Source organism: Planococcus citri, chromosome 2 (assembly GCF_950023065.1).
Source record: "Planococcus citri chromosome 2, ihPlaCitr1.1, whole genome shotgun sequence".
NCBI classification, from domain to species: Eukaryota; Metazoa; Arthropoda; class Insecta; order Hemiptera; family Pseudococcidae; genus Planococcus; species Planococcus citri.
Window position 1 is genome coordinate 76,582,292 of NC_088678.1, and position 14,511 is coordinate 76,596,802.

The following is a 14,511-nucleotide window of genomic DNA, read 5'->3' on the forward strand; positions in this document are numbered from 1 at the left end:
TAGTTGCTTAAGGTATGAAAACCTAAACTGGCTCGAGCGTTGAAAAAAAAACATGGAATTCACACACAAAAATAACTTATTTTAAATTAATAAAATCCTGAGTGAACATCACTGCTTCATTGCACTTGGCGTCAACTTTTCGTTTTGCATCTAGGTTATGTAAGTTGCATAGTGCAGATGTGATGGAGAAGTTCCTTGCCGCGATGTGAACCAGTTTCACAATGTCATTTGAGTTTATTTTCTACTCAAAAATTCACATTAAGTTTTTCATCCATTTTAATTTTGCAAAAAACAAGTTTCATTGATTGAAATTGAAAATTAGTTCAGAGTTGGTTTATTTTCAACTAAAAATATCAAAAATGTGGTGTTGTTTTTATTTGCTATTTTATTATTTTGTTTGATTTCGAATTATTTTTCAAGCAATTTTTCACAGATTTTTTCAAAACATCGTCTAGCTTATCTATTGGTGGCGAAAGTTTGAATTTAAAATTTTGTTGATTTTGTTTTTTTGTTTTTTTTTTCAGATTCAGATTGATTTTGAATTTTGAGGTACGATCCTTGGCCAGCTGTAGCAGCTTTTTTGATGAAGAAATAAACGTGAATAAATAAAAATAGGAAGCCTGACTTTTCCATGTGGTGGGACTGAGATTTTGTAAAAAAAAGTTTTTCCGTAAAAGGGGAGGCTTCTAAAAATAATTTTCGCATCATTTTAGATTTTTTTTTTTTCAATTTTTAAAAAAATACAAGAGTTTTTTGAAATTTTTTCAAATTGATCGACGAATTTATTGCGTCGGAAAAATTATTCCACATGATTGTGGAGTTTAATCGAAAATTACGTTTATTTGCACATTTCATTTCAAATTCATCAAAAATAAAGTTTTATTCCTGTATTTATTTTTTTCATCAGCGAAAAGGTACCCTAATAACGTACAACGACTTTTTAGCTGTAAATAGAGCACCATACAGCTGCAACTTCCACAATTTTGCAGCTACATAGTTGCAAAAAAAAAAAAAACACAAAACAGAACAATTCATTTTGTTGGTGTCTTTTATATCGTGTACTTAATTTTATGACAATCTTTATTTATTCTGATAAAATACTCGTACTGTATCACCTCTACCTACCTACGAGAATGGCAATGGAACTAGCGGAAATTAATCAAATGGTGTAAAACGATAGACACATAGAGAAGAATTTAGAAACATTTCACGATAGCTCTCGCAATTTCCTATTCAGCCAGCACAGCCTCCTATAATCTGTCCATAGCGTAGCACAGCAGGTATGTGGAACATGAGAAGTAATATTCATTGCTCGCATCAACTGCGACAACCGGTGTGGCGCGGAGCGGACCATTGGCGACGCAATCTAATGCGTCCCGTCACGTCACGTCTTGTTATGTTACGTCACGCGTCAATGCTCGCAAAGATTAAAAAAAAACAACAAAATCGATGCGACATACGAAATATCAACAGCTTGCCCGCTCGTACCTTTAATTAGATCTACAAAAATAGGAGTACCTGTACCAAATGGTAAAGTATACCTACTGTAGATATAGGTAAATGTATAAACTGCGTTAAATTGAAGTGTAAGCGTGTACAGAACATATTATGTAACGCACAATGTATAAAAATGAGTGATTAGGTGAAGGTAGGGTAGGGTACCACCTGTAGAGCCAAAATACATAGGCCTACTGCTTATATGATACATATGCTCAATTTGTACAGATATATGTGATAGTTGGCTACTAGGCAGGAACATAAGAAAAGAACACACGAGAGTATCAACGTAACAGGTGGCAAGGTACCTGCTAAATTGCACGGCTATTTGCGAATTTGTAATCTTAATGAAATGACACACGCAAAGACCGTGGGACGAAAATTTTGCAATGGCAGCGCGACAAGATGCGATGAAGCGAAGCGTGCCATGAAAAACTAACAGCTATAGAGCGATTCACGGATCACTACCTAGCATACAGTTGACATCCGATTTACTGGTACAAGTACTCGAAGGTAGTAAGTAAGGTGAGCGTATAAAAAAAAACATATAGGTACTTACTTGCAGATTACGAGTACTTTTAGAAGTACTATGTACATGTTGAATAAATGAACATACGTGTAGAAATGGTCCAATGATCATACGAGTAATTATTAATGATAAGGAAAACTAAATCGTATAATCAGAATCAGAATTACCTCATTTACTTTTTTTTTTTATTTTGGCAACATCAGTAGTCAACAATGAAGCGCCCCCTGTGGTCAATATTCATCACCCTCTTCCCCTTCCATCAAGATTTAGTGCTTCATCTTATGCAACCTATTCTACGTACTAACTTGGATAGACCAAATCTGTCAGAATATTATTATCATTTCGCGTAAACACGTAATACATATTTTACGACGAAGAATGTCATTTATTTATTTATTTCGTCGCATACGTTTTTTATGACAGGCCATATTACATAAATCACACAGAGTAGGTATGAAAGTTGAGTACCTAAGTAAGTACCTATTGGGTCCTCTCGTCTCTGGTACCTACTCGTACATTGTTACGTCTTACAAATTACTTACCTAAGCCTACTCTTACGATAGCGACATCAACAATAGTGGTCATTGGACGGGTAAAGAGGGCCACAAACAAAATACTTGTAAAAACCATACTGATATCTGCACACAACGCACTTAACCCCCCCCCCCTTCCAAAAAAAAAACATAAATCTCTCAACATTTAGGTACATTTTTTCTTCACTTTCTCAAATGAATTGGAGTACCAGTGATAGGGGTTAGGAGGGATTAGTTCGAAAAAGTGATCAAATATTCGGACTCAGTACCTTAAAAACCCTAATGAACAATTTGTCATATGTACCATACGACATCATTATTTGTTTCATCTTCACGGCCAAAGTTGAGGTGTCTGGTAAAGGTTGTGAAAGGCTCATATGAAAAAATTAGATTGATATTCGGACTCAGCGTATCCAAAAACCAAAACAAACGATCTCAAAAAAATGCCTCCACAACGCGTTTCGGAATTGAGAGCCTGAGGGTCAATCAGTAGATTTCAAACTGGTACAATTAAGAGTTCGTACAACTATCAAATCAAGAGCTTGAAAAAGTAACCAAAAAGCAACCAAAAAAGTGATAAAACAAGAGCAAAACAATAATTTTAAAAAGTCATCAATTCAAACCAGAACATTAAAAATTACTGTTTAGTTTTCAATTTTAAAAAGTTGAAATATTTTGTAGGCAACTTTTTGATGGAAAAGTGAAACTTTTTGGCTATCAAGAGCTGGTTTTTGCAATTTTCGGGCGAAAAAAGTGAAAATTTTTGGCAAAAAGCGAGACATGAACAATTTTAATAGGTGACAAAAAAAAGAGCTGTAAAAAATCGAGGTTTTTTCAGCATAAATGTGAAAATTCTTATACATTCATTTTCTGAAAACCCCCAGAATTTTTGAGTTTAGCAAAAAACAAAACTTTTTGAAAATTATTGGCAAAAAGTGACACTTTTTGACGATTTCTAACAACAAAAAAATGACACTATTTGGCAATTTAGCTAAAAAATGAGGATTATTGTCAAAAAACAGGTTTTTGACAATTTTAGCAAAAAGTAGGTAGGTAGCAGTTTTTGGAGCTATTATTTCCACGTTTTTTACTTTTTAATCCTTTATAAATTTGGCCATTTTTCATTAGAAAAAAACCATTCAACATTTTTGACCACACTACATTTTTTTTTTTTTTTTTTTTTTTTTTTTGATAGGTAGGTAGGCATATTTAATGGCAAAAAACAGAATTTCCCCCTTCCCTCCCAAAATTGAATTTTTGAGCTTTTACATCCTAATCTATAGCTGTGGGTTATCTTCATGAGAAAAGCATTAGGTACTCGAAATTTTTGAATCCCCCACCACAAACGTTGAAAATAATTGGACGTGACGATGAACGATCAATTCCCTAATTTTACCTTAATTTGTCAAGATCATACTCTCCAATTTGAACCAAACCGAGCTAAATCCAAAGAGCAGATATAGGTACTGAAACCTTCGGAAATCAACATTTTAATTGCGTTCATTGTTGGATTATTGGAAAATTCTCAAAAATTTTAAAATTAAAAATCTGTTTCAAGACTAATTTTCTATGCACCATTGTATGTACTATAATTTTTTCAATGCAAGGCGTGCCAATATGAATAATTCCTTCAATAATTCAACTTCCTAATTTGAATCATTCAGTAGTCTCCCGCAATTTTTCAAAGTTCTCCAGAAATATCAAATGAGCAGTGTATAATGGGCACTTAGGGTGGGTCATCTTCAACTTTTTCTTGGAAAATTAGAGAGGGTTCGACAAAAAGTTGTAGGGGGATCTCAATGGACCGCAGGAAAATTTTGGATTCCCGACTTGGGTTTCAATTATAAAACTTAAATTGAAAATGAAAAAGGTGTTTTCAAACAAAATTCTTCATGGTTTTGCATGACTTGTAAAAATGATAGATACGATTTTGGGCCCATTTAAGAATTGAGTAAAAAGATCCAAAAAAATCAAGAAATTTCGAAAACGGTTTTCTTACATTCAAGAGAATAAGTAGGTAAGTATAGGTATTGATAAATTAATATCAGAAAAAAATTTTCAAAAAAACTTTTTTTTCGGCTCTCAATGTAGATTTTGAAATTTGAGATCTCAGTAGAAAACGTATGGTTCAAGTTGAGAATCCAAGTTTTTCCTAAAATTTTTTGAGGTCCTCCCAAAACTTTACATTGAATCTCTCCTTCAATTTTCCAAAAAAAAAGTCAAGGACGACTCACCCTATTGAGCATCCTTTGAACATTTTTTTTTACGTAGGTACCTTCATTGAAAATTGATTTTGTTCACGCTTTCTGAGAATCTATTCTTCACACTAAAAAAGTCTTTAAAAACGTTTATTTTTTATGCGAGAAATTTATTTTTCGGTTTAAGTCTCAAAAGTCAAATTTTTGAAAGCTTTTGTCCTCAGTTCGTTCGAGCCTTCTTACTTTCTTTTCAAACTTGGAATTTTGAAAAAAACCATCAGTATCACTCAAAGTCTAAAATTTTGAAACCAAAAAAATCAAACTCCTTACATAAAAAAACATTGTGTTTTCACTAATCAAAATACGATTTTTTGAACGATTTTACCCTCGCTGCGCTCAAGCTAATTTGTTTTTCTTTTACAAAATGAAAAATTGCACGTTTGAGGCTTCTAAAAATTGAACAGGGAAAACAAGAAATTTTTATAAGTCATGATAGGTAAGTATTCTATAAAAAGACCTATCTATACGCAATGTCAACTGGCAGAATTGTTTTCTCATCTTTAGTTATATTCGACAGAATTGATATATCACTCGACCAATTTTCGGTTGCAACTCCCCCTCCCCTCCCCACAAAACCTTTAGTTTCGTCCCTTGTGTGACAGTTCAATTTAAAGAGTTATTCAAAATAATTTTCATTCTATGAAAAAGTTTAAAAAATCTTGCTTGAATCGTAGCTTTTTAACATTTTTAAATTTTTAAAAACTCTTCAGAAATCCAAAAATGGATTTCAGCCCCTCGAAATTTCAATTATTTGGGATTTTAGAACTCGCTGCTTCGATCATACTCGTATATATCTTCGCGGAAATTGACACTTCAAGAAAAAACCAATTAGTTTTTTTTTGGGGGGGAGGATTTTTTGCCAATTTTTGAATCATATATGTATAAGTATAAAAGAGCCGGACAATTATTTGAATGACCGATGGGTGGGGTTTTCTTGGAAGAGGGGTGAGGGTTGTTCAGAAGAATTCCATCTAGAAATGAAAAATTGTTTGCATGTATAAATATTAATTTTTCATCTTTTAAAATTTTTTTCAACTTTGGAGTGTTTCGTGCTGGCAAACCAACGTCATGGGACGTCCAACGAAAATTGTTTTAAAAAAGAGGACGAGGGCAATTTGAAAATATTATGACTAAAAAACGCTGAATTTATAATAAATTGAATTTTTTTCATTTTTTTCAAAACTTGAGAACAATACCTATCCACTAGCATCACTATTTTTCAAGCAACAAAAAAAAATTTTTAAAGAGGAGAATTACTTTCTCACTTGAGGTGACCCTCAGGGGGTCGGAGATGAGAAAACCCCTGCCTGCCCACAATCTCAATCTGTATTGTACATATAATACAATTATACACTAGTTGAGTATTTTATAGATGTCACCTCTGCTCTATTCAGAAGAGGTTCGCACTTGTCACATTTATAATGCGAATAAACGTCACGTTAAGGTACGCGAGTACATACTAAGATGGTACATTATATTCACACAGCCTATAATACATGATTATGTACGAGTACAATACGTCATAATATAGTTATCTAAATGCCTACAATAATACCTACATACGTACAGCTAATCTTTACAATATGTACTAGTATGAACTATGTAGTCGATGTGTACATCTTATACATGCATAGGTTTTACCTACCTATGGGCTCGTTGGCAGAAATTCGATGACTATAACTATTTACATATTTTATGCGTAGGTAATTCGAACTTCAGCCAACGTCGTCGTCGTCTTCGTCGAAGTGTATATTGAAAAAAATCCGACTCGTAGGAACTACAGGCAGTGGGTAATGATCGTCAGTAAACTACTGGACAGTGGACACCGGTGATGGACCAGAATAGATTTATACAAAAGCCATCGTAGAAAAATACATACTATAATGCATCAAGTCCCACCAGGTACCCATCAAATATTGCCTACCTATTTACTAAGGTCGCTGACGTTGCATTGTGCAGCTCAAACCAAAAATATGGCGCTCACCAGCAGCTTTATCACTTCGCTTGATGGTTTGATAAAAAAAATGCACCAGAAATGCATTCACAAGAAGTGCATCTGTGCATTTTTGCTGTCATCTTCATCATTCTGTTTCAAATTTCAGTATTGATAATGATAAGCGTCGCTAAAAGCTACAACTTTATTAGAAGGCGACGGATTAGCGAATGTCGAATATTGCAAGCTAGCTTCATTTTGATCCCCATTGACACCCGCTCCGTCAAATTCATCATCTGCGATACCGTCAAATTGCACCGTTTCGAAATTTTCTTCGGAAGCTGCAGCTACTGCAGCATTCGAGGCTGCTGCTCGAGCACCGAAATTGTCACTTTTCCGGCGAGGAATGGCAGTGAAAGCTACTTCTTCGATGGCTCTTTCCAGACCACCAACACCACCATCTACCTCGTTTTCGGCATCACCTTCGTTTTCGTTTTCATTCTCATTTTCATTCTCGTTTTCCGCTTCACCATCGGCCTCATTCTCGTTTTCGTTTTCATTTTCGTTATCGTCAGCATTGGCGTTGACGTTTCCAAAAGCTAAGGCAGCCGCAGCCAAACTGGATCGAGTTTTCTTATCGATGAACGAATCGAATACCTCTTTCGAAGATGATGGAATACGTCTGATTTGTATCAATTGAGCCACGTTTGAGCCAGGTGGAGATGCTGGGAAAGCAGGAATTAACGAATCACGTCTGTCGTTGGCCGTTCGATAACGATTACTGCCCCCACCGCCACCTGGTACCCCGTTAGGGAATGAGAACGGGTCTACGGCAGGGACGGAGGCTGGATTGTTAAAAAAACTTTGCTGAGCTGGTGCAGGAGCTGGACCAGGAGCGAAGCCACGATGATGCAGGACTTGTTGTTGATATCTTAGGGGCTGCTGAGGAGCTTGAAGACGTTGTTGTTGTTGCTGTTGGTATTGTTGTAGTTGTAGTTGTTGTTGTTGCTGCTGCTGATAGGGGAATTGTTGAGGAGCTCCGGCATATGGATTGCGGAATGAGTCAAAACTAGATCCGCCGCCGCCTCCTCCGAAGCTGTCGTGGTAGAGTTGAGCGGCTGTGAGGTGTTTGGGTTTATGGGGATGGTGTGGAGGTGGCGGAGGTGGTGGTTTGATGGGACCTATGTGCTTATGGGTGATTCTGCCAACGCCGTAGTGCCCGTGTTTGTGGTGAGCGTTTCCGTAATGCTTGTGAGTATGCTTGGCTTTGGCATTGTGTTTGTGGCCGTGATCTACGGTGCCGTGATGGTGATGGGCGTGAATGACCTTGCCAGAATGTACCACAGGTACTACATGATGAGGATGATGGTGGTGAACTTTGGGCTTTTTCTTAGGTGGCTGAGGTTTGGGTTTCTTCTTTCTGGGTTTTTTAGCCTGCTCGGAGTACGGATTCGGAGGTACGAATTGCGGTACTAGGATTACTATTCTGTGATGCCTGCAACAAATCAACCCAAGGACAAAATGAGTCAATTATCGATTATTTTTACGAACGCCTCGACTCTTTTCCTCGTTCCCCTCCACCTTTAGTCTTTTGAAGATTAATGGTTTCCCAGACTGTTCTAGATTTCTTAATTGACCTTTTCAACTTTGCAAAACCTTCAACAACATTCAAAAAGAGGATGGGGATGTCAGATTTTTCAAACGTTATGAGAGGAGAGACTGGCGAATGTGATCCATTAATCCCTGAAATTTGTTGGCAGATATGCTAGAAGCCAGTACAGAGGGGAGAGGAAGGCAGTAGTGCAAAAAGATACAGGCGAAAAATTTTGCCCGAAAAATCCTTACAATTAGTTTAGCACATAAAAATCTGAAACTTTGGGTGGGGGGGGGGCTCTCTGGAAGGCACAGATTTTATTTTGGACGAACTTTTAGTGCCACAAAACCCAAAATGGGCTCCAAAGTAAGGTGAAAGCAAGAAAATATCTCCCAAAAAAATGTACAAAAATAATATTGTGTAAAAATCTGGATTTTTTAGGGTGCAAAATTCATTATTGAAGGTCATTTGATCACAACACAAAAATGGTTCTTAGGGGGAAGTAAAAAATGGAAAATGTTCAAAAAATGTAATAACATGCGTATAAAATATTGGGTTTTTCAAAGAGCAAACAGTTTAGAACACCTTCAGACCCCCAAACCCTGAAATGGGCTCTAAAGGGGAGGAGCAAGATTGAAACCTTTGAAAAATACAGTAAAAGACAAAGGTATCATAATCTGGATTTCCAAGGACACATCATTCATGTTTAAGACTATTTAAGGCGTTCACTAAATCGAAAAAATGAATAACGATGACCTTTTGATGACTTTTGGGTGACCGAATTTCCACTTTTGGGCTTGATTTTTTCAAAATTACGTAGGTTTAAAATTCAATTTTGATGAACAATTTTTAAAGATTTTTTAATTTTTATCACGCTGATCATCGGTGAGATGGTGAAAAAATTCCATCACGGCAGGATTTTTCATAATTTCAGAGTTGATGACTCTATTATAACTGAAATCTACCAAATTTTGGCAACTTTCAACTAGAACTTTCAAGTGATTTCCACGATATTTTTACAGAGTAGATTAATTTTGAGTAATTGGGTTCAATTTTTGGCCAAAAAGATCACTTTTTGTTGATTTGGTGGACAGCTTGCGATTTGACACCAAAATGAGCACCAAAACAAAGTGCAAAATGAAAAATTTCAATTTAAAAAACGCATAATGATATCAGCATCTGGGTTTTCAAGGGCGGAGAATTCATTTTTAAAAGTTATTTAATCTTTAACATATCGTACCAAAATTGATTCCAGAGAAGAGGTACTAAATTGGAAATTTTTAAATCCACTATGTAAGTATCAGAACCCTGAGTTATAAGAACGCAGAATTTATTTTTGAACGTCGATCGTTCCACCGCAAATATACCAAAATGAGTTTCAAAAAGATTATTTTTGAACAAGAGAAATATTCCAACTGGCACAAAAATATTTAAATCGGTCAAAAGAGGCGATGAGAGGGAGGGGAGGGATCCAAAGAGAGCTTCAATTATTTTGACGAATTTTTAAAAATTCAAAGGCCCATTTTTCTTGAGAAAAAAAACGAAATCTGAACAAATGGAAAGATGAAAATTTGGTTTGTACCCTATTTTGGACCTCCCGAATCGATTGGTGATGTCTGAACAAATGGAAAGGTGGAAATTTGGTTTGTACCCTATTTTGGACCTCCCGAATCGATTGGTGATGGTTTCACACCATTTTGGAGCTTCCAGCAGATCTTAAAATTCTCCAGTTTTCAAAAAAAAAAAAAAAAAAACTCTAAATGGAGTAAAAATTAAATTCACCACCTAGCTATAGATTCATATTTTATTTTTTACGACACTTTTCGTCGATTTGGGCACATATTTTCAAAATATTTTTGTGTCGGTTCACATTTAAGCCTTCTACGTCAATTTGATCAAATTTTGACTTTTTTTTTACGAGTTGATGAATTTTTAAGAATTCACCAAAAACTTGAAAATGAATTTCAGTGATTGAAATTTTTGCTTTGAGTGTTCGACGGAGCTCTTTCTCGATTCCCTTTTGCCAGTTCAATCATTTCTGAGCCTGTTTGAGACACTTCCCTCATAGCTAAGGAGAAAATTGTTGATCAAATTAAAATCAGGGTCCTAAATAACCTATAAGTCGATATCCATATTGCGTTATTCGACATTCGTACTTTCCCCTCCCCGCCTTACTAATTTTTTTAATTTACAGGTCAAGTGGCGGATTGAAGTCAGCGTCCTCAAAAAACCAACGGTTCAATACCCATTAACATTTTTCAAAATTTTCGAATTTATTAGGAGAGAGGGTTCATGTTCCCTGAGGAATTTTTTCTCAACGATGAAAATTTGTCAAATTCAGAAATTTCTTCGACTGAAAAAACAAACGGAATAGGCATTTGAAAAGTAGATTGTCTGTCTGTCAGAAAAGGACCTGGGGTGGACTGGACAGCGAAAGGGAGAGGTTACATGCCCCAAAAATTTTGAAATTTTTGTTCCTTTTGGTACGAAATGACTTCTTTAATCCTAGTACCGAAACATAACGAGCCTAAGTGCACAATTTTGACCACGTGGGATCCAATGGGAGGGAAGGGGGTGTCACAAGCTACCCTATTCAATGACTTATCAGAGCTATGGTTATGACTCTTCCTTATCAGCAATTTTTTATTATTTAAAACAATTTTCAAGTCACACTTAACATCATAAAACTAAATCGAAAGAGCAAGTGAAAATATCATCTGTCAAAATTTCAGGTGCTGAAGTGCATTTTTCGAGTCGATGAATTTTTGACTTTTAAGAATCAAATTTGGGTCGAAAAAGCAAAAAAAATCAAAATTTTGTCAAACTACCCCAAAAAGTTGAAATTTGTAATGTACTCTATTTTCGACGCCACGAATGGGTTAGGAATGGTTTCGAACTATTTTGAGCAGTTCTGGAGCATATACCTATAGCAGGTTTTCAAATGTTGGAATTTCCACAAAATTTCACTCTATTAAAGTTAAAAGGCTAAAATTTACCTCATGCTCCAATTTCAGCATGCTAAGTTGATTGGGTAGTTTCAAACTGTTCCGGAGCCACCAGCCCAAATTTTGAAAATTTTAGATTGGTTCTCAAAAAATGCCATTAAAAACTGTCCAAATCAATCTAGTAAGTTGTTGGAAATTTCTGGAGCCTCTGGCACATTTTTGAAATTTGAAATTTCACCAAATGAAATTGAAAAGTTGAAATTTATTTTGCACTCTCATTTCTATGTACAAAGCCATTAAGTCGACTGCAGGTGGTTTCAGGTCGATTTGAAGCTTCCAGCAGTTCCAGCAAATTTTTAGAAATTTCTGGAGCATGTAGCACATTTTTTATATGTACTTGAAATTTCCACAAAATTTTATCAAATGAAGTATGAAAATTGAAATTTTTTCTACACTGTAATTTCAACAAGCCATTTGTTTTGGAGTGATTAAGGTATTAACTTGATTTTGAAATCGAAAACAGATACATATAAGTCGATCAGGTTTCAAGCACACAATTCTGAATTGCGACAAATTTTTGGTAAGTTGACGATAGCCACTCTTTACACTTACCTACATAAATATTTTGAACCGACTATTATAAAGTTAAACATGATCATCGCAAAAACAACAACTTACTCGTCTGGTTCAGCTGTATTATCAGTGGCCAGGGCATTGATATGCGGTTGCTGCGGTTGTTGTAACGATTGAACGACATTCTGTTGAGGTTGTTCGATTTTAGCGTACACGCTTATCTGCTCAAATTGTCGCAAAAGAATTAATCAAAAGTTTAAAAATGGAAGGCAGCTAGATCGGCAGAACAGACAAGCAAGCAGCAAAACATCCTAGCTTCCAGTACCAAGAACTGCAAAGAAAAAGCTCGTAAATTGCACGGAATAGCTTACCGTCGTTGTTGAAATGAACACAAAGATGGTAATGGCGCCGTAACACATCGTCATCATCGTAGTCGAATATTTGGCATATTACGAGTATAATAACGACTAACCCAACTAATTGATTCACACCACACGCGACAAAATAAAAAAGAAAAACTCCAGAAGATGGCTAATACGAGTAAGATAAGTGTGTAATGAAAAATACGTGATACGAAAAACTAACAAACAACCAAGGCGAGCGAACAAAAAAAATAGACCATCGCTAACGGAAAATGCATTTGCACTGCGCGAAGATAATTAGGCTTCACGCCATTTATATAGTTACGGATACTGGAGGTTAACGTTTGCTGGTTTGGAAATATCTAGCACCTGAATGTACTAGACGTAGCTTACCAATTCGCTAGGTGTAGGTAAAGGTACGAGTATCTTGCATGTTGACAGTGTTAAGAGGTAGAACACGTGGGAAAATTGCATTGTACCGAGTCGATGTCTCAGGAGCACGCTCACCGTGTGTTTACCTGTTTGCTGGACTGAATTGTCATGAATACTGAACGCAACCTTTAGGTCTGTACTGGACAATTGACAATTTGCAAATATCGTTAATTTTTTGAGTAAAATTCGTGTTTTGAAATTTTTTTCTTCTCAAATATTTTGCAGTAATCGCGCCAACATAATGAAAAATATCTTTTCTGAATCCGAGGAAATATTTTGGAATGCAAAGATGCTATAATTTTTTGGTCGCTGCTGCCAATTTCCAAAAAAAAAAAAAAAAAAACAGAAGACTACTCTCTAAATTTGAAACAGTGAAATTTCACTGCTTAGCAGTCACGACATTTTGGCTTCTTAAAAGCAGTAGTTTTTTACTGCAAAACAGTAACAAATTTACTGAATTGATCAGTAAAAATGATTTTTAAGTAGATTTTTCACTGTTTTAAATTTACTGAATTGATCAGTAAAAATGATTTTTAAGTAGATTTTTCACTGTTTTGCAGTAAAAAACTACTGCTTTTAAGAAGCCAAAATGTCGTGACTGCTAAGCAGTGAAATTTCACTGTTTCAAATTTAGAGAGTAGACACTAATTTTTTTCAATTTTTTTGAAATTGGCAATAATGACCAAAAAAGTGGAACTATTTCGTTCCAAAATATGGCTCAAGTTTCTGAAATGAGTCTTTTCATGTTTTGGCTTGTTTTCGGGCCGCCAAAATTCAAACCATGGTCCTTGGAATTTTTAAAAACCAAAACAACGTATTTCCACAAAAAATGTTTTTTTTGAGTACTAAAATTTTTAGAGCAAAGTTAAGTAACGATTGCCGAAATTTCTGAAAAGGTGCTTTTTCAGAAAGATTTTGCCCATGAATGGAAAATTTTCAAAAAATTTCTACGAACATCAATTTTCCATTTCCCCTTGGAGAGCTCGTATGCAAGAGAGCCAACTCATTTGGGGGTCCAATGAAAGTTTTTCCTTGAAAAGGGAGTTATGTAAAACAATTATTCTAATGTGGAAATGGAATATTTTCAACAAAAAAAAATTTCCATGATTTGGAGTTATTCCCATTTTCTCTGATTTTTTTCAATTTTGAGGAGATTCTTACTAGAGAGACAGGTTTGAAAGGTCGAGAGAAATTATTTTCTTGAAAAAGGTATTCAGAAAAATTCTAACACAGAAATAATGGTATTTTACGCTACAAGTTGTATAAAGTGGGCTATTATGAACTCGTGCGTTATTACTGCGCGAGCCGAAGGCGAGCGTTGTAATAACGCACGAGTTCATAATAGTCCACTTCCTACGAGTAGCGTAAATAGCTTTATATACTACGTACATATAAAAAGTACACCATTACGTCTAATTGTTGTTAGAAGTGAAAAGTGTATCTTTCTGAGTGACTACAACGTTGACCGTTTGCAATTTCGTTCGCTAAAAAACATCGATCACAGTACGTAGTCGCTCAGAATGATACAGAAAAGTCGCTGCTTGTGCTGTACGTATTCAATCAGTCAAGTACTGATGGAGAATACCAGAAATCTTGTCTTGTCAAGTTGTAATCTACACAATTGATTCAAAATAATTATGATTCGAATGACGGAATGAGTTTAATTTCTATTGCTGTTAGTAATCACAAGAACATTTAAACGATTATCCATATGTGTAGATGCGTACCGGTACTTATATATCATTTCAGAGTGATAACAATGGTCAACGATTCCATATTGATTACATAAAATAGAATACTCAAATAGCTCAACACAAAATACAGCAGCAACTTCTGTATCATCGTGAGTAACTAT

General features: G+C 35.4%; 1 protein-coding gene across 1 annotated transcript; it reads right to left on the reverse strand.

The window, feature by feature from the left end:
* Positions 1-6,274: 6,274 nt before the first annotated feature.
* LOC135837794 (GATA zinc finger domain-containing protein 10-like) lies at positions 6,275-12,682 on the reverse strand. The gene is made up of 3 exons (XM_065353182.1): positions 12,234-12,682; positions 11,968-12,083; positions 6,275-8,245 (listed from the first exon to the last, which is right to left on the reverse strand). Exons 1-3 carry the CDS (start codon positions 12,288-12,290, stop codon positions 6,916-6,918), a joined length of 1,503 nt encoding a protein of 500 aa, XP_065209254.1. The 5' UTR covers positions 12,291-12,682; the 3' UTR covers positions 6,275-6,915.
* Positions 12,683-14,511: the final 1,829 nt, after the last annotated feature.